Source organism: Ochotona princeps, chromosome 8 (assembly GCF_030435755.1).
Source record: "Ochotona princeps isolate mOchPri1 chromosome 8, mOchPri1.hap1, whole genome shotgun sequence".
NCBI lineage: Eukaryota > Metazoa > Chordata > Mammalia > Lagomorpha > Ochotonidae > Ochotona > Ochotona princeps.
Genome location: NC_080839.1, coordinates 11,243,360 through 11,263,699, shown reverse-complemented (window position 1 = coordinate 11,263,699; position 20,340 = coordinate 11,243,360). Strand labels below are relative to the sequence as shown.

Genomic DNA, 20,340 nt, shown 5'->3' with positions numbered 1-20,340 from the left:
AGCTCTCTTCAATCTAACATAAGGAAAAGATCCTTAAATGTGCATGTGAAAAAAAAAATCAACTGTCATTTAAAGGAATGCCAATTAAACTCACAGGAGATCTATCACAGGAAACTCTACAGGCAAAAAGAGAATGGAGTGACACATTCCAGATTCTAAAAGCAAAAACTGTCGGCCCAGGATAACGTGCCCAGCAAAGCTTTCCTTTTCCTTTGAAAATGAAATAAAATTCTTTCACAGTAAAGAAAAGTTAAAAGAATATGCCTCTTCCAAACCCGCCCAACAAAGGATACTTAAGATGTTCTCTTGACAGAGAAAAGAATAGTGCCCACCAAAACCGAAGGCAAATGTGGAGAACATCCAGGTAAAATAATCACAGAAGACTAAATCAATGATCAATCCATTGCTAAAATGACAGGACCAAATTACCACCTATTCATATAAACCCTGAATGTAAATGGCTTAAATTCATCAATCAAATGTCATAGAATAGTAGACTGTATCAAAAAAAAACCAAACTCATCTATTTGTTGCCTACATGAGACGTATATCAAAGATTAGCAGTAACTATATCTCTTTGATTTTGCTGGGTTTTTTGTTAGTTTCACCTCTTCAAAACACTTTCTTCCTCATTAAATTCTTCAACGACTCATATATCAGACTGGCATCATTTTCTTCAAGAAGGTTCTTGATTTTCTTGTTCATTTTTTCAGCGACACATCAGCCATTCAGTAGCATGTTATTTAACTTCATGGTGCTGTTAATTTCTTTTTTTCCTGTTGTTTATTTTGTGTAATGGAGACTATCATATCCAGATGTGAAGATACAGTACAGTATGCATCTCTACTTCAGACAAAGATGGACTCCCAATGAAAGTGTTAACTGTATCTTCGAGGATGCAGGACTCCCTGCCATTATCCATGCCCTCAATAATGGACATATGACTGCGTATGAAGAACTATACTATAGTAATGATACAGGGGAACTCAGAGAGGCAGGAGGGTATTGGGGAAGGGATAAGGGAAGTCCCAGGGCCTATGGAACTGTATCATAAAATAATAATAAAAAGTTAAAAAAAGAAAAAAGAATCTGTGTTCACACTAGCATCATTCACAACAGCTAAGTAATCAGGAGGCCCACCAGTAAATGGAGTAGGTCAACGAAATGTGCTACAGTAAAGAAGGGGATTCTGACACACAATACAAGAATGAATGGTACCTGAAGACTAAGTTTACATTTACACTAAGTGAAGCAAACCAATCACCTCGAAACAAAAAAAAATCTGCATAATTATAGCCATATGAGGCATCCAGAATAATTAAATTCAGAGAAAAAGGAAGTGAAATTGTTGCTGCCAGGAGTTAATGGGAGGGAATAATGGAGAGCTATTCTTTCATGGATACAGTTTCAGCATGTGATGAAAAAGTTCTAGGGGATGGTGGTCATGACTGCACAACAGTGTGAACATAGTAACGGTCACTGGCCTGTACACTTTTAAGCAGTTAAAGCAGTAATTTTTCTGTTGCATATCAACATTACTAAAAAGCTAAATCAATCAAGACAATCCTGCACTGGCAAAAGATAACCAAATACATCAATGTAACTGGAGAAAGTTCAGAAACGGATCCATACCTGTACATTCACTTGCTTTTCAACAAAGTCATCAACCCAACCAATAGAGAAACTACACCTAACTTCCTCCTTCCTCTCTCTACTAACAACTGGCAGCCACTGCTTTGCTATTCATGTCCAAAAGAGTTACCATTTCAAAACTGTAATAATTGGATGATTAGAGACTCATTCAGACTGCTCTGTGTGTTGACACTTCATTCCTTTTTAGCTTTATCAAGTTTGTTTTACCATTCACCTACAGATATATGTTTGGTTGCTGACAGTTTGGGGTACTGCAAAATCGAGCTCCTGTGATCATTTATACTCAGGTTTTAGTGCAAACATCAACATTTGTTTTTATGGGAGAACACCCAGGAGTGATATTCTTGGGTCTAATGACAACTGCATATTTGTTTGTAAGAAACTGCCAAACTGTACAAAGTGGCTTTAGTACTTATATACTCATGTAATATGAGTGACCTGGTCTCCAGATCCTTGCCAGGATTTGGTGGAGACACCATTTCAGGGGAGGGAAGTTAATTCGTATTTTCTTAATGGCTAATGATGCTAACAGCTTTTCATATTTCTTTGTATCATCCATGCAGCCCTTTCAGTGGAATGCGTGTCCATGTTGTTTGCCTATATCCTATGGGTCTGGATATTTTGAGTATTGTTTTCAGAGTTATTTTTATTCTAGAAACGATATTCTTATGTTTTGTCTTTGTACCCTCACATGTTCTTTCTCAAAGCAACTCTGAAGTTCACCATCTTTCCTTTATTATTAATATTTCCTTTATCAAAGCTCTTTGCTTTGCCCTGTACCATGCAGCCTTTTCCTACGCTGTCTAAAAGTTTTAAATTGCAGTGTGATGTTTTACATTAAGTCCATGACTCTTGACTTATTCTTGTATAACAAATTAAGTTTCTCATTATGCTTTTAAGACAATTTTAATATTTTTCGTGTTCTTCGTGATTTTTGAATGTTTATTTTTAAATTTATTTTCATCAACTTCCAAAGTTTAGAATAGACAAATGGTTCATTTTCCAAATGCTTGCCAACATCCAGGGCTGGACTAACAGGAGTCTGGAACTCCAACGAAGTCTTCTAGCAGGTGGTAAGAACTCAAGCACTGGAGTCATCACCCGCTGCCTTCCAGGAAGCACGAACAGGAAGCTGGTCGAGGCAGAGTAGCCAGGATTCAAACCAACCCTTCTATATGGATTCTGAGTATCCTGAACAGTGCCTTAACTTGCCGTATCACAATGTACTGCATTTCTAACATTTTTTTTTAAATGTATTCATTTTCAGAGACATAGAGCTCCCAACTGTTGGTTCACTCTCCGAACGGCCACAATGGGGTGAGGCCTGCCCAAAGTTAGGAATGCAGTCAGTCCAGGTCTTTCATATCGATGGAAGGAGCCTGTCACCTGCACAATCTCTGCTGCTACCCGGTGTCTGCACTAGCAAGAAGCCAAGCAGAGAGCTGATATCAGGCAGCAAACCTAGGCACTCTGATTGGGATGCCAAAGTCTTGTCCGATAAGCCACACATCCATCCCCAGTGCTACTTCTGAATGGGTTAGTCAAACTCCTTTTGTGCCACCAGTTTCACAGCACAGGAAAGTAAGATAGAATTAAATCACTTAGGGAAGACAGAATTTATTTTTTAAAAAAGAAAAAAACTGTAAACAAAAATAAACATTCCTTTGAGATTATATTAATTAAAATAGTATGAAACTGACTTGATTAGACCAATATAAAACTGGGCTGGGAATCTAGCATAGTTTCAGAGGCCACAACACAGTGCCTTGGGCTTGAGGCTCCAGTCAGCTTCTTGCTAATGCACTTCCAGGGAGGCAGTGGGTGACTGCTCAAGCACTTGTTTATGTATCACGTGGGAGACCTGAAATGAGTTCTTAGCTCCCAGCTTCAGCCTGTCCCAGTGCCACCTGTTGTGGGCATCTGGGAATTAATCAGCTGACAGGAGACCTTTCTATCCTGTCATAGAAAAAAATAACAGAGTCCACACACAGACTCACACATGTACGAGTGCTTGATTTATGAATAAGACGTCGCTAGAGAGTACTGGTAAAGGAAAATACCGGGAAATATTCAATAAAGAAGGCTGAGACAGTCAAATCTATGGGAGAAACAAAACCTTACTTCCCAACAACAAAAGTTAATTACAGATACAAATTGTGATTCTACCAGTGAAGAGCAAAATAAGTAAAATTCTAGGTTCTAGAAAATAATCACAAAGAATAACTTTTATGACCTTGGGATAGAAAAGTCTCTTCAAAAAAGCAAATTATTAAATATAACAGAAAAGGCTTATAGACTGAGCTTCATTAAGATTAAGGTTCTGTTCATCAGCAGTCATAACTGCATCAATTAAAAGCAAATCTCATCAGCTGAAAGTCCTCTCGTTGAATGCCCAGCATCCCATATGGGCGCCAGCTCTAATCTCGGTGGCCCTCCACTTCCCATCCAGCTCCCTGTTTATGGCCTGGGAAAGCAATAGGGGACGGCCCAAAGCCTTGGCACCCTGCACCTGTGTGGGAGACCCAGAAGGAGCTCCTGGCTCCGGGCTTGATTGGCTCAGCTCTGGCCATTGCAGTCACTTGGGGATCTTCCCTTCTGTCTCTCCTCCTCTCTGTATATCTGCATTCTCAATAAAAAAATATATCTTTAAAAAAAATTTCATCAAGGGAGAGAAGACATTTATAATATACATATAAAACAAAGAAAGTGCTTATTCGTGGAATTAATTTGTATTACTGGTATGGGTCAGGGTTCCAACAAAGAGCTTGTAGCCAAATTTTATGAAGAACTCCTACAAAACAATGGGGGGTGGGGGGAAGGTTCACAACCCAACAATAAAATGGGCAGAAGAGATTATCCAAATGGTAAAATAAGCATGAGAAGTTGCTTAGATTTATAAGGAAGCAGAGAAACACAAATAAAACTACAATGAGATATTATGACCACCTTTTCAGAACAGCTTTAAACAAATACATTAAAGCATTAGAGAGGAACTCCTAATGATAGGATCGTAAACTGAAGCAAGCATTTTGGAAAACTTCATGGAACTATTAACACTGAAGATCCATATGCTCTGTAGCACAGCAATTATACTCTACTCCACCAGAAATGCATATACATGTTCTGTAAGAGACAGCATTATTCAAAATAGCCAAGACCTAGAGGGAGCCAAAATGTACATGAACAGAAGAGATCATACGTGAATTGTGGCAAATCCATAACAGAATGCTATTCAGCAGTGAAAATGAGTATTTAAATCACACTCCGCACACAGCATCTTAGAAAAAGCAACCCAGAAAAAAATAAATTAACTAAAGTCTACAAAATGTATGAACTTCCAAATCCAGGGGAAAGTATGGTATTTACAGAAATATGCTCAGAAGGTAAAGCTTCAGGGAAAACCTGAAATTTAGGACAGCGGTTAACTTTTGTTAGAGTATCAATGTAGCGTCTCTAGTTCAGTGGCTAGAATCCCACTTGTAAAATCTGGTTTCCTGGGCCCAGCGCAATAGCGTACTGACTAAAGTCCTCGCCTTGCACACACCAGGATCCCATAGGGTCACCAGTTCTAATCCCGGCGGCCCTGCTTCCCATCCAGCTCCCTGCTTGTGGCCTGGGAAAGCAGTCGAGGACAGCCCAAAGCCTTGACACCCTGCACCCGCGTGGGAGACCCAGAAGAGCTCCTGGCTCCTGCCTCCTGATTGGCTCAGCTCCAGCCGTTGCGCTCACTTGGAGAGTGAACCATCGGACGGAAGATCTTCCTCTCTGTCTCTCCTCCTCTCTGTATATCTGCCTTTCCAATAAAAATAAATACATCTTTAAAAAAAAATCTGGTTTCCGTTAACTACAAAATTCAAAAGACAAACCGCTATATGTGCTTCCAACCCATTAACATTCTGGAGCCTACCTTCGAACATCTCAGGACATATCTAATTATTCTGTTAGAATGGTGGGAAAAACAGTAACTAGCCTTTTCCTAAACTTTATCTTTACTTATAACAAAGTTAGATTAGGAAACAGGCTAATGGTTTTAAACAAACACAAGTAAGTGAAACAGTATCTTTTGGTTAACCCATTTTATAATCTCTCAAACGGTCAGGTTAGGAAAAACCAACCACGCTGACCAGTCAAAATGGAATGAATGTTTGAGATATTGACCAGAACATCCTATGGTGATGAGTTTCAATGCAAACTGCTATGTACAGATGCAGATTGCCTGGTATCCATGTCCATATTAGGAATCATGTGATCTTTATATATTTTATATGCCAAATGTTAACAGCTTTGTCAATCAGGAATGACAATGAATGGCCAAAGCACCAGTTACAGAAAACAGGCGCAGAGGGTTATCATGTCTGATCATTATATAGCAAGTGCTAATCCATAGGACACATCAGGAAAAATTGCACAGGTGTGTCCTGTGGAAAGTGTTCTAGAGCTGAACGTCACAGATACTTGCTAAATGCTGTACTCCTTCAATAGCAAATGAGTGCTGAACAAATTAATTTCTATGAACCTTATTTTCCTTACTTACAAAAATAAGGCAGATAAGTCTAATATTTACAGGAAGATATTATGAGTTTGGCCATTTTTATTCTTGACAATTAAAAAGGTTATTATGATCAAGTCACATGAAGGTTAGCAATAGTTCCAGGTTTCAAAAGGAATGCTATTAGGAAAAATTCACTGTTTAAATAATGTTAAATAAGATTTTGCTTAAGCTCTCCCTGCTTAGCTTAAATTTGGAGAAATTTGATGCTTTTTTCCTAACACAGAAATGCTCCATGTACTTTTTAATGTTCTAATTGTACCATAAGAAATCAGGATCTGTTTCAACAATGGTCAGAATAACATGTTAAAATGACTGCAGGGAAATATTCTTTAACATCAAAACTGATTTAAACATGAACTCTCTCCATTCAAAAGTTACACCAAGTGATTTGAAGACATACTAACACCATATCCAACATTTCAACACTGGAGATACTCTGCAAGAGTTTTAGATTTATTAAGGCTCAGGTAACCAACTGATACCACCTGCTCTCAATATTGGGGGGCTAAAATTATATTTCCCTTGGAGTTCCAATCAATCAAACTCTCATCCAAGCATTTGAGCAAAGCCGACCAAACTGTATCCCAGTCCACAGCCCTTCCATGGCCAAATTCATGCAGAAATGGATGGACAGTCTCCCTCAAATCAAAATGGTTTGTCAACCTGTAATCCAGATGTCTGGTTGGTAAGGAACACAGATCCTTCCTCTAAACCAAAAAGGGAACTCCACTTACAGAGTTTTTCCAGAACTGCAATCCCAATTTGCCTGCCATATATTACACAAATAGCTACCTCAAGGAAAATATTTAAAATACTCATTCTTGTGAAAGAATCTCACCCAAACAGATAAAGAACTAAGAGACTTAGATAACTTTTTAGCAATATGGCTTTGTAAAATCAAAGTTTATTCTTTTCAAATTTAATAAAATATTAATGCAATGACTTTCTGCAAGTACCATGCAATTACTTGCCTGCTGTATTTCCCACTACCTCATAAAGGTAAGTGATAAATTTACTTACAAATTTAAAGAAAAGCAAAGTTTGTTTTCCAGAAGATATGTAAGGTTCATTGTTAGAGAAAAAGAGTGTTAAAAAGTATTATTTTTTTCTCATTCACTTTGATTTGCTTAGTGTATGAAAGTGAAAGCTATATCTATGCTAAAATACAAAGAGATATGCCACTGCAAGACCCTGGAGAATTATTTACTCTCTTAATTTTAATTATTCATTTCCTGCCTTTAGTTTAAACTACAAGAAATATTTTTTTTCCAAAATTAGGTTATTTACTTATGTGTAAGGAAAATATGCATACTGGGGAGTATCAGGTAATGTGACACTAACAATCCCAACTGAAGTGAGAAGATTATGACTCCATCACCACAGACAGAGCATCCCGGGCAACTTTCCTAACTTAAACCTTCATTTTCTTTGAATATAAAATAAATAGAAATGATCAGGCATGCTACCAAGTAGCGCGGCGCTTGAATAAATGATGTTACCATTTACAAATGATGGCAAGCAATGACAAACACAGGATACAAATGAGGTTAGAAGGAAAGGAGAAAAACACCCAGTCCTAAAAAAATAAATCAGAGGTGCATCTAATGGCTTTTGCTGTCTGCTTGAGCTCTGAAATTCTATAACTGATTTTCAGATGAGAAGGTCAAAAGGAGCACTTCCTGGTGGTAACTGGACTAGGTCCGAAAGGAAGGGCACAATCATTGTCAGATTACATGTTCTCATTGAGTGCATAACAGTCAAAGCTATGGTGCAGGGTGACAAGTTCAAGGATAATACAAGTGAAAACTACAGCACTTGTCACGCCGGAAGGACTTTCTCCAAGATGAATATTTTGAGGTCTAACATTTAATTCACCAGCACCCACTCCTGGAGCGCCTACTCCTGAGCTGCCTCCCCCTCCAGCCCTCAAAGCCACAGGCACGTGCATTAGCCAGAGCCATGAATGCTTCACTTACTTACTGGCTTTAATCCTACAATGAGTTCATGTTCCAAAGCAATATTTAATCCAAAAGATAATTCAGATACTTAAGGTGTTCTTCTTTAATACTAATAACTCTACTAACCTATATGCAAATAAAGCTCACAAAATATATTAAGGGAAATCAGTTACATCTTTAAAAAATGATAATAATCAGACATTCATCAAGGCTTAGCACAAGCATTTCAATGTAAAACAATTACCTGTAGTAGCCCTCCATCATCAAAACGCAGTACTTCTATTATACTCTCGGACTGAATGAATGCTGTGAAGAAACAAAACATGCTGTCACTCACAGGAAGATAAATCTGATGTGAATAAAACCCTTTACTTTACAGTTAATTCAATTTTGTATGTAAAAATCCATTGCTTGGTGGTGACCACTGCAGGGTAAATAAGAATAATACTTCAGGATATTAGCAACTATGAAATACTTCAAAATAATACAATAACACAGTAACAAATTAGTTTTAATTCAGACTATTAAAGAATAGCATTTATTCTTGCTCCTGTACAAGCACAAAACAGTCAAGTTCAACTAGCTCAGTTATTCCACTAATGGAAATAATCCACACAGAGAAGATCACTGCGGGACTCCCCCCATCCCCACCCAAGCAGCTGAAATTCTGTATCATCTATGCTTCTGCATTAACAATGTGGCCTTGGGATTAATAGTCAAAGGGAACTTTGTAGGGAACCAAGTGAATAAAATGGTAAAAGCAGACCAAATAAAACAGTACAGAGACAAGATATCTTAGATAGTTTGATCATACAATCTGGCGATCACACGTGTGCCATTTATCAAACTGATTTGAAACCTTATGTCCACACCAAAATCTGAATATAACTCTTTATGGCCGCTTTATTCATATCACCACAACCTGCACATAATGAAGAGATCCTTCAATAGGTTAATAGAAGAGCTATGGAATGTTAGTGAAAGAGAAAGCTATATGATAAATGATTCCAAGTATACAACTTTCTGGTAAAGGCAAAATTAAAGATGGCAAAATGGAGAGAAGGGAAGGGTTGAGTAAGTGCAGCACAAGAGATATTTTGGGGTGGCAAAATTACTGTGTACCATAGTTTAATGACACACGACACTACACACTTGTCACAACAGAACGGTATAGCACAAAGAATGACTCTAAATTCTGCAAATTATAGAAGATTGGTAATAAAATCACTAACGGAATTACAAACAAATGAAACAATCTTACTCAGGTGGGCATGGCGGAAAGCTGATCTAAATAATCCTGAAAGTCAGGGTAAGTAGACATACACACTGCACTTCAGTTGACAGAGCTATTTCCCCAATGCAATTTCCCAAGAAATTTGGGTTAACAATTCTAACTCCACTACACATGTACACTGGAAAGAACAAAATACCCAGATGAGACATGCCAGGACCTAGGTTTCTCACTGTGGAAACAGGAGTTCATTCAGAACAGCAGAAGAAGGCTGGAATTACTCATGCAGTAATGGATTAGAGTTGATGACAAAGGTTTAAACTCATGTTTAGTAGCAAAATACAGATACAGGTCACTACATACAAGAATATTCACAGATGTATATATTCATAGGTTAGTATCCACTCACACAGATTTACTTCTTTCTCCTGCTGGCTGGAAAAGCATACAAGCAATGACAACCCAGCGGCAAAGAACACATCTAGGATTTATTACCGTTCTCCAGTAAAAGGAACCAGGACATGCCCTATTTATCCAGACACAGAGCTGATGCTAAGACTTGGGCACAAAATACAAGATGTGACTGAGGCAAGTTACAGTGCTAGAAAGTAAGAAAAGTGCTAAAAACAAACACATTTGATCTTGGGAACACCCACTCTGATGGGGTATGTAAAAGTAAGGAAGAATAGGTTTCAGTCCTTGCCACCCACATGGAAAAGCTCCTGGATTTTGCCTGGTTCGGCCCTGGCTGTTGAGCCATCTGGGTAGCGCATCAGTGAATCAAAGATCTTTCTCCATTTTTCCTTCTCTGTAACTCTTTCAAACATATAAATAAATCATTAAAAAAAAAAAACTTTTCTGAAATTAACTTAAAATAACACAAAATAGTAATTTTCGTTCGACTTGATATATAGTATTCAGACCATCCATTGTCTTTCAAGATTCAAGGAGGATGCCTAACCGCATTGTTATCAGGCTGGTTCTAGTAACTGATTCTAGAGAAGCACTGGGTGAGATGCCAGTAGGTATTTGTATCAGAATACCTAATTGGATGGTATCTTCTTGCCTGTTGAGCATACCCTCCCCTTTACTTAGAAATCACACCCTGATTTTATTGAGGAAACCTCTGGCCTCCATGTCCTGCCATTCCTCTTCAATAACAGGGACAACCTGCTGTACTTCTGTTCATCCCCACCTAGTCGTAGCAGAGAAACACACAATAAACACTGGCAAACGAATGACAGCATAGCTTTTATATGCATACATAAATGTGTATATATGTATATGAAAAGATTTATTTTTATTGGGAAGGCAAGTGTGTATGTGTATATATATATATGTAGATATAAAGGTTTATTTTTATTGGGAAGGCAGTGTTACAGGGGCAGGAGACACAGAGTGTCCTTCCAACTGCTGATTCACTCTTCAAATGGCTGCAACAGTTGGAGAACCGCCAATTCAAAGCCAGGAGTTTTCTCTGGGACTCCCACAGGAATTAAGTACTTGGGCCATTCTCTGATGCTTTCCCAGGCCATAAGCAGAGTGCTGGATTGGCAGTGGAGCAGCCAGGACTCAGAATAGCACACATATGGGATGCCAGCACTGCTGGCAGAAGCTTAGTTTGCGTTGACCCTGAAATCCTCTTATTGGTCAGGAAAGCATGAACTTCTGTATCAGGGATGAAAATAAAGTTTTCCCTCTTAAAACACACCTAGCACATATGCAGTACATTCAAAACCAATAGTTCCATAAGTCATTGACACAGAGCCTATGTGCAGTGCACAAGAAAATTCCTAAATAAAATTATAAGCCTCCTCTAGGAGACAGGACTATCAGCATGAAAATAAACGGCTCTTCCAGTTCACTTCGTCCATTCTTCACTTTTCCCTACCTTTTAATAAAAACATCAATTTCAGAGGATCCAAAATTTAATTATACCGTTCAAAGACCAATATGATGATATAACGGCACAATGAACTAACAAGAATTAAGTGAACAGTCAGCTGCTCATAATTTCATTTTTAAGATTTATTTTATCTTTACTGAAAAGGCAGATCAAGTTTATGGAGAGGAGACATAGAAAGATTTTCTACCTGCTGATTCATTCCCCAGAGGACTGCATAAACCAGAGTTGAGCCAACTCGAAGCTAGGAGCCAGGAGCTTCTTCGGGGTCTCCCATGCAGGTGCAGGTTCCCACGGCTTTGGGCCATCCTCGACTGCTTTCCCAGGCCACAAGCATGGAACTAGCTGGGAAATGGAGCAGTAGGACACAAACCAGTGCCCATATGGGATGCCAGTGCTATCAAGGTAAGGAGTTAGCCATTGAGCCGCTGCACTGGGTCCAACTGCTCCCAATGTAATGAGTTCAGTAAAAGCTTCTAGAGAGGTTTCCACCTTGTTACCAGAGGACATCACACAAACACACCTGGAAATGTGTTACATTCGGTGGCTGCAATTAAGAGTTATAATAATAAAATGACCACCATATGAGTTCCCATTATCTAACTGGTGCTAGGTAAAGCTATCCATCAGCAATATAATTTAAGGAAACTGTATTCTTAATTAAGAGCCTTTTTAAAACCACAAAATGTCAGCTGAAATAAGTTCACAGCAGAAATTGATCATGAAGTTTTTATAACAAAGAAAATATAAAGAAAAATACACATCATAAATTTTCTTTAAAAGGTGTAGAACTGAGATTGGTGCTGTTGTATATAGTAGGCTAAAGCTTCCACCTGCAATGCTGGCTTCACACATGGCTGCTCCACTTCTGATCTAGCTCTTTGCTAATGTTCATGGAAAAGCAGCAAAAGATGGCTAAAGTGTTTGGGTCCCCGCACCCACACGAGAGACCCATAGAAGCTCCAGAGGTTCTTGGCTTCATAACAGCCCAACTCCAGATATTGCGATCATTTGGGGAGGGACAGAATAGAAAGTCTCTGTATTCCCTCTTTGTAACTTTGCCTTTCAAATGAAAAACAAATACATCTTTAAAAAAAATAAGATGCACAAATATACAAGATTCAACACTGGCATGAAAAATTAAGACATTTTCTCTAAGCAGTCAATTGTAACAACTTTATATGCCTATAAAAACAGAACTGAAACTAGATATGCATCTAATCATTTGATGCATTATTAAGCTATAAAATACACAAAGTAACTGAAGCCAGTTAATTTCCCTTATTTACATATCTGCAGATTCAAAACCACAACTGACAGTTGCTTCGTCCCAAAAGTATGCCCAATTTTTACTTTAAACAAATCAACAACTTTCTCCATTACACTTAATTTCTTTCCTTTTTTTTGAGAAGGACTTTTCTTTCTGAACACTGCAACTGACAACTGGTTCCAACCTGCTTATTTTAATATATCTCTTAAGGGGCTGGAGCTGTGACACTGCAAGTGAAACACCACTTGCATGCTGGTATCTCATACAGGCGCCAGTTCTTGTCCCAGCTGCTCTACAACTGATCCAGCTCCCTGCTAATGCACCTAGAAAAGCAGCAGAAGATGGCCTAAGTGTTTGGATCCCTCCCATGTGGGAGACAGAAAGGCACTCCTGGCTCCTGATTTTGGCCTGGTACAGCAATAGGCAGTTAATCAGAAGATGAAAAATCTGTCTCCCCTCCTTTCAGTAACTCTGAATTTTAAATAAATATATAACTAAATGTAGCTAAATCCTTCAATATAATTCATAAAAACCACAAGTGTAAGTAACCAGCGCAAAGCTAAACAATGTTGTAGATGGGGTGGGAAGGCACCAGACACTTAGGAGCCCAGGTTATCACTGAAGGTCCACCTTCCACCCTCCATGGGCTCCTTGTCCAGATGAGGATGAGGCTGGACTAGTAACATCAGTGATTTTTAACCTTTACTCACCAAGAATGGGGAAAAAAAGAAAAATCCTATATAGGCAAGTCTCAGGAGTACCTCCCATCTTGTGTTGCAGGGCTACCGTGTCTGGAACCCTATCAACAGATGAAAAACTGTATGATGGGCCCGGCGGCATGGCCTAGCGGTTAAAGTCCTCGCCTTGAAAGCCCCGGGATCCCATATGGGCGCCGGTTCTAATCCCGGCAGCTCCACTTCCCATCCAGCTCCCTGCTTGTGGCCTGGGAAGGCAGTCGAGGACGGCCCAATGCATTGGGACCCTGCACCCACGTGGGAGACCCGGAAGAGGTTCCTGGTTCCCTGTATCGGATCGGCGCGCATCAGCCCGTTGCGGCTCACTTGGGGAGTGAATCATTAGACGGAAGATCTTCCTCTGTCTCTCCTCCTCTCTGTATATCTGACTTTGTAATAAAAATAAATCTTAAAAAAAAAAAAAAAAGAAAAACTGTATGATCATATCAGCCGACACAGAGAATACACTCAATATAACTCAACACTCATGCATCATTAAAACTCAGCAAGAGTGGAGCTACCGGGGTCAGCACTGTGGTACAGCATGTTTAGCTACGTGGCAACGCTGGTACATCCAAAAAGGGTTTTGGTTCAAGTTCCAGCTGCTCCACTTCCAATCAAACTCCCTGCTAATGTGCCTGAGAAAGCAAGGGAAGATAGCCCAAATGACTGGGCATCTGCCAACCATGTGGGAAACCTGGATACAGCTCCAGGTTCCTGGCTTTCGGCTGACCCAGCCCTTAGTTATTGTGGCCATGTAAGAAGCAAACTAGCAGATGGCAGATCTGTCTGTGTCTCTTCCTCTCTGTCATTCGTCTTTACAAATAAACAAAATTAATCTTTAAAAATAAATACATACACGCACACAAACAAATAAATAAAATCACGTTGCTGCAAATAAAGAGCCCTTTGGTAAAGAAAAAAAACCGGAACCTGGACACCTCAAATGAATGACAAACCCAACATAGGAAGACTTTCAGTGACCATGGATTTGGGAAAAAAAAATTCTTAAGTAGGATACAAAACAACCAAGAATAAAAAAAGAAATATAAGCAGGATTTGACTGAACAAAATATAAGGTTATTTTTGGGGAGAAAAACCAAACAGTCAAGCTTTGGTTGACCAACAAAGAAACTCAAAAGAAAAAGAAGGCACTACAATACATATCTCAGAAACAAAAGATTATAAGAAGCTGCTATGAACAACTGTAAGCTAAAACATTAGGAAATAGTAAAGAAATGGAAAATTTTTTTGATATTTAACCTACCAAAACTAAATGAAAAAGATATACAGCATCTAAATCAATGTGTAACAAGACTAAGGTAGTAACTAAAGGTTTTCCATCAAGGAAATGCTTAGGACTTAGCTTTACTACTGAATTCTACAAAATACTTGAAATTGAACTATCCGTGATATTGATGAAACTATCCCAAAATACAGAAAAGGACAGAACTCTGCTGAACTCCTTTTATGAAATCAGCATCAAACAAGATATAACACAAAAAGCAAACTATGTCCTTGATGATAGGAGATGAAAACATTCTAAACAGAATATTGCAAATCAAATCCATCCAACGTAACATTATAAAGATGATACATCATGGGACCAACCTTGTGGTGTACAAGGTTAAAGCTGCCACCTGTGATGTCATACACATCCCGTATCATCGGCAGCTCGAGTCCTAGCTATCCCACTTACAGCTCCCTGAGAATGTACCTGAAAAAAGCAGTTGAGGATGGCCCAAAGACTTGGGTTCTTGTCTCCCACATGGGAGACCTCAGTGGAGTTCCAGGCTCCTGGCTTCAAACTAGCTTAATCATGGCCACTGTGGCCATTTGGGGAGTCAAGAACTCGTTCACCCTCTTTCTCTCTTAATCCCTTCTCTGTAACTCTGCCTTTTAAATAATTATAAGAAATCTTAGAAAGAGATCATACATTCATGATCAAGTGGAATTTACCCCAGAGATACAAGAGTGGTTTAATATCCACAAAACAATAAACGTCATACATCGGGCCCGGCACGGTGGCCTAGAGGCTAAAGTCCTCGCCTTGAAAGCCCCGGATCCCATATGGGTGCCGGTTCTGATCCCAGCAGCTCCACTACCCATCCAGCTCCCTGCTTGGGAAAGCAGTAGAGGATGGCCCAATGCATTGGGACACTGCGCCCATGTGGGAGACCTGGAGGTGGTTCCTGGTTCCCAGCATCGGATCAGCGCGCACCAGCCGTTGCGGCTCACTTGGGGAGTGAATCATCGGACAGAGGATCTTCTCTCTGTCTCTCCTCCTCTCTGTATATCTGACTTTGTAATAAGAATAAATCTTAAAAAAAAAAAGTCATACATCACATCAACATTGACAAAAACTATATGATCATATAATTACATGATCAAAGGAGAAGGAACATTTGATAAGAATCAATGCCAGCATGATTAAAAAAACTGTCAACAAATTAGATATAGAAGGAACATATTATCTAAGAATTATAAAGGCTGCAAATAATAAATCAATAGTCAATATCATATTAAACAGGTAAAAGTTAAAAGCATTTCCCCTTAGATCTGGAACAAGACAAGATGTCCATTAAAACCACTCCTGCTCAATACAGTATTAGAAGTATCAGCAAGCACAGTTAGAGCAGAGGGAGAAATAAAGGACATCAAAATTGGAGAAGAGGAAGTCAAAACAGCCATGTTTGCAAATGAGATAATATATATAGAAAGCACTAAATATACACCAAAAATCTGTTAAGAACTGATAGTCAGTAAAGTTGCAGGATACAAAATTAACACAAAAAAGTAATATTTTACATATCAACAGTGATTTTGTTGAAAATCAGAAATCCCATTTACAAAAGAAATAAAAATCAAATGTTTAGGAATTTAATTTAAAAATGAAAGATCTCTACCATGAAAATTCTAAAATATTAATGAAAGAAATTACCAAGGACACACACAAAAATAAAGATGTTCCTTTGCTTACGGATTAGAATAATTAATGTAATTAAAATGTCTACACTACCTAAAGCAATCTACATATTCAATGTAATTTCTATCAAAATACCAAGGAACATTCTTTATAAAGTTAGAGTAAAATTAAAATTCACATGGAATCACAAAAGACCTAGAATAACCAAAGCAACAATGAGCAAAACAAAAAACAAAGTCCAGTGCGATGCATCATAGTATTTGATTTCAAAGTATACTACAAACCTACAGTAATTAAAACATAATAACATTGGCATTAAAAAACTGGTACAAGGCTTGCCTGGTGGAGTGACAGGATAATCCTCCACCTGTGGTGCCACCCTGTCATACAGGTGCCAGTTCAGGACAGGAATGCTCCAGCTCTGATTCAGCTCTATGCTTATGGCCTGGAAAAGCCACAAAGGTTGGCCCAACTCCTTGCACCCATTCCTGCACCCATTCCTGGATTCTGACTTCAGATCAGCTTAGCTTTGGCTGTTGCAGACATTTTGGGAGTGAACCAGCTGATGGAAAACCTCTTCTTTTGTCTCTACAATCTATAACATCTGCCTTTCAAATTAAAAAAAAAATTTTTTTTTTTAATTACACATACATCAATGCAACAGAACAGAGCTCCAAACTTAATCCATGTACATGACTTCTGACACAAGTGCCAAGAACATATATTGGAGAAAGGATACTCTTTCCAATAACGGTGATGACAACACTAGGTAGGAAAACGGTTAGATTTTCATTTCTCACCATATAAAAAAACCAATTCTGGATGGACCAAACACTTAAAAGTAAGACAGGAAACTATGAAAATGCTAGAAGAAAACAGAGGAAATGCTTCAAGATCCTGATGTATTTGATGACTTATGGATAAAAACCCCAAAAAGCAAAGGCAACAAAAACAAAACTACACAAACTGGATTGCATTCAACTGAGACGCTTCTGCACAGAAGGAAGAGTGAAAACACACCCAAGAAAATGGGTAATAAAGTCCAATAAAGAATTAACATATAGAAAATATCACAACTCAAAAAGCATAACAGCAAAATATCAACTAATCTAGTTAAAAAAGAAACGCAGGACCAGAATACAGTTTTCAAAAGAAGAAATACAAAAGGCCAATAAATAAAAAAGTGCAAACTATCACTAGCCATCAAGGAAATGTAAATCAAAACCATAATGACATCACCTGATCCTTGTTTGAAATGGCTTCTGGCATTTTAGGGAAAGTTGTTGCCTGCCACACCTCTAGCCCATGCCGGGTAGGTTCATGCTCCACCTCCTACTTCAGTCTGGCTCAGCCCTGGCCCTACAGCTACCAGGGGAGTATGCAGGTGGACAGATCTGTCCCTCCCCTCTAACTCCTTAAAATAAAGAAATAAATCTTGAAAAACAACGCAAACTATAAACCCTCATCCGAAACACAGATTAGGCTTGGAGGGTTAAAAGGAGTTTGGATATTGGAAACAGGAAAGGCCAAGCATTGCTCATTAATTGTGGCAAAGGAATGTAATAATAAGAGATAACAGACAAAATTGGGGGGAGAGGTATACAGGAACTTTGTTGTACTACCTCACAATTTTTGTTTTGTAAATTTTGAACTATTCTGAAACCTTAAAAAGATTTAAAGAACAGGTATTCAAGCTAAGACAGTACAGAATGGATCAAGAAATAAGCCACTCTAATGCAAAAAAACAAATTTAACTCTTGACTGTTAAAAAGTAAAAGTATAAGCCACTGGAAACAGCAAGCGCAAATTTTGTAAAAGCAAAAGACTTACATGCGGAAATGAAAAACCAACACTCAGAACTAAGTAAGAAAACAATAAACTAGGGCTGGCATTACATACAGTGCGGTGGGTTAAGCTGCCACATGTGACACCCACATCCCAAGTCGGAGGACCAATTGGAATCCTGGCTTCTCCATCTGATCCACCTCCTAGCTAACCAGCACCTAACGATGGCTCAAACACATGAGCCTGTGCCACCCAAGCAGGAATTCTCGGTTGCTGGGGTAGGCCCAGCCAGCCCTGCCTTCTACGACCATCTGGGGAGAAAACAGCAGAAGGAAGTTCCCTCTTCTTTTTCAAATAATGAAATCTTTTTAAAATACTCAGTTTGAAAATGCAGAGGAGAGCTGTACAAACTTATTTAAGGGAAGATGATGAATAACATATGAAATTGAAATAAGGCACACATATGTGAATAAGCACATGAAAGATGCTCAAGATTAAAAGAGAATTGAGACTCAAAACACAGTAAGACACTAACTATACCTACCAGACACTAACTATACCTACCAGACACTAACTATACCTACCAGACATTCTAGTCTGCCCATATGGCACTACAAATATGTGTACACAAAAACTTGAATGTCTAGGTCAGACATTCAAAAAAGGAAACGACCCTAATGAGTGATAGGCTGACAGGTAGTATATCCGTACAATGGAATACTATGCAGTAGTTTTAAAAAAAAAAAAAGGAATAAACTCTCAAAGCACACAAGTTTACAGATCTTAAAATAACCACACTGGGTGAAAAAAAAGCGGACAACAGCCAAATGTTATACGATTTTGCTTGAACATACAAACTAACCTAGAGTGACAGGACAGAAGAGCTGCAGTGCAGGGGACAGAGACAAAAGATGACAAAGGGCCAGTGGAAATCCACAAGAGTCTACAGGTTCCTTATTTTCACTGTGCTCACACAGGCCAAAATTCCACAGTGTGCACCTGAAATGTGTGCAGGTGACAAATCTGTTTTTAAAGAGTCAAGGGCTTGCTTCTCTGGTTATATTTGTACAACAGCTTTTCAAGAATTCCAAATCATTACCTCATGAAGTCTTCTCCAAAATTACCATCCTCCTTGCCTTGTTCCTCGTGCGGCACACCCAACAGAGGAGCCCTCTCAGAGAACTGTCAGGTGATAATGAGCTTCTGATCTCATTAAAGTAAAGCGTCTTGCTTACAGGATGTTTACTTTTTTTTTTTTAATTGGGAAGTCAAGATTTACAGAGAGGAGGAGAAACAGAAAGGAAAGATCCTCCATCCACTGTTTCACTCCCCAAGTGGCTGCAACGGCCAGTGCTGCGCCAATTCAAAGCCAGCAGCCAGGAGCTTCTAGGTCTCCCACGCAAGGTGCAGGGTCCCAAGGCTTTGGGCCGTCCTCGACTGCTTTCCCAGGCCACAAGCAGGGAGCTGGATGGGAAGTGAAGCAGTCTGGTTATGAACTGGCCCTGTAAGAGACCCTGGCGCATGCAAGGTGAGAACTTTAGTCACTAGGTTACCACACCGGGACACAATAATTACAATTTCAACATAGATAGGATAAAAACATAAATACATATATACCTAGCAAGTCAATACTTTACCACTATACCAAATCATCAAGTGGGAAAAATCATTTGCAAAAAAAAAAAAAAATGTCAACACTTAGCCGGCATTCTCACACAGTCACACAAATATCCACACATACAAAACTCTGTGTGTTATGCCTCAATTAAACAATAATCTGACAACGGCTGATGGTAGCAGTCATATAGTTTAGACATTCCTTTTGTCTCCCCAACTCTTCCCAGACCTTGTTAGGGGCTTCTGCAGCCTCAGTCCTCTCCAATGGGCCATGAGCCTCCTCTGTCTACACTTCCTTCACCTTCTGCTCCTGCTCCACTCTGGTAAAGGGTTAGGGGGGCAGGGTCTCTTCACTTGACACTCTCCTTCAAAACAGCAACACACTAGGGAAGCACGGAACCTCAGGGATGATTCTGACTTAACTTAAAGGTATCTCAGAATCATGTAGAAGTTGAATAAATGGAGAGGCAGAATTAAAACATGGGCCTGTTAATCTCTAGGGATTTGTCATATCCACCTCCTGATTTATCAGCTCGGGATTCAGGCTAGTCTCAAAACACCAAGGAATTAAATCAGTCATTGACTTGAAAGGAAAGATCTCATACTGGCACGGTTTGAGTCCAGGCTGCTCCACTTTTGGTCCTGCTCCATGGGAATGCTTTCCGGGGAAGCAGTGAAAAACAGCTGCACTACTTGGGTCCTTGCACTCAC

General features: G+C 39.1%; 1 protein-coding gene across 3 annotated transcripts in view; it reads right to left on the bottom strand.

The window, feature by feature from the left end:
* TMEM131 (transmembrane protein 131) overlaps positions 1–20,340 on the bottom strand; it is a 152,637-nt gene that overhangs the window by 99,073 nt on the left and 33,224 nt on the right. For all 3 annotated transcript variants that reach the window (XM_058667569.1, XM_058667566.1, XM_058667567.1), the window contains exon 2: positions 8,408–8,469. In XM_058667569.1, the coding sequence (XP_058523552.1) occupies positions 8,408–8,469 (62 nt within the window). The remainder of the gene's footprint in view (positions 1–8,407; positions 8,470–20,340) is intronic.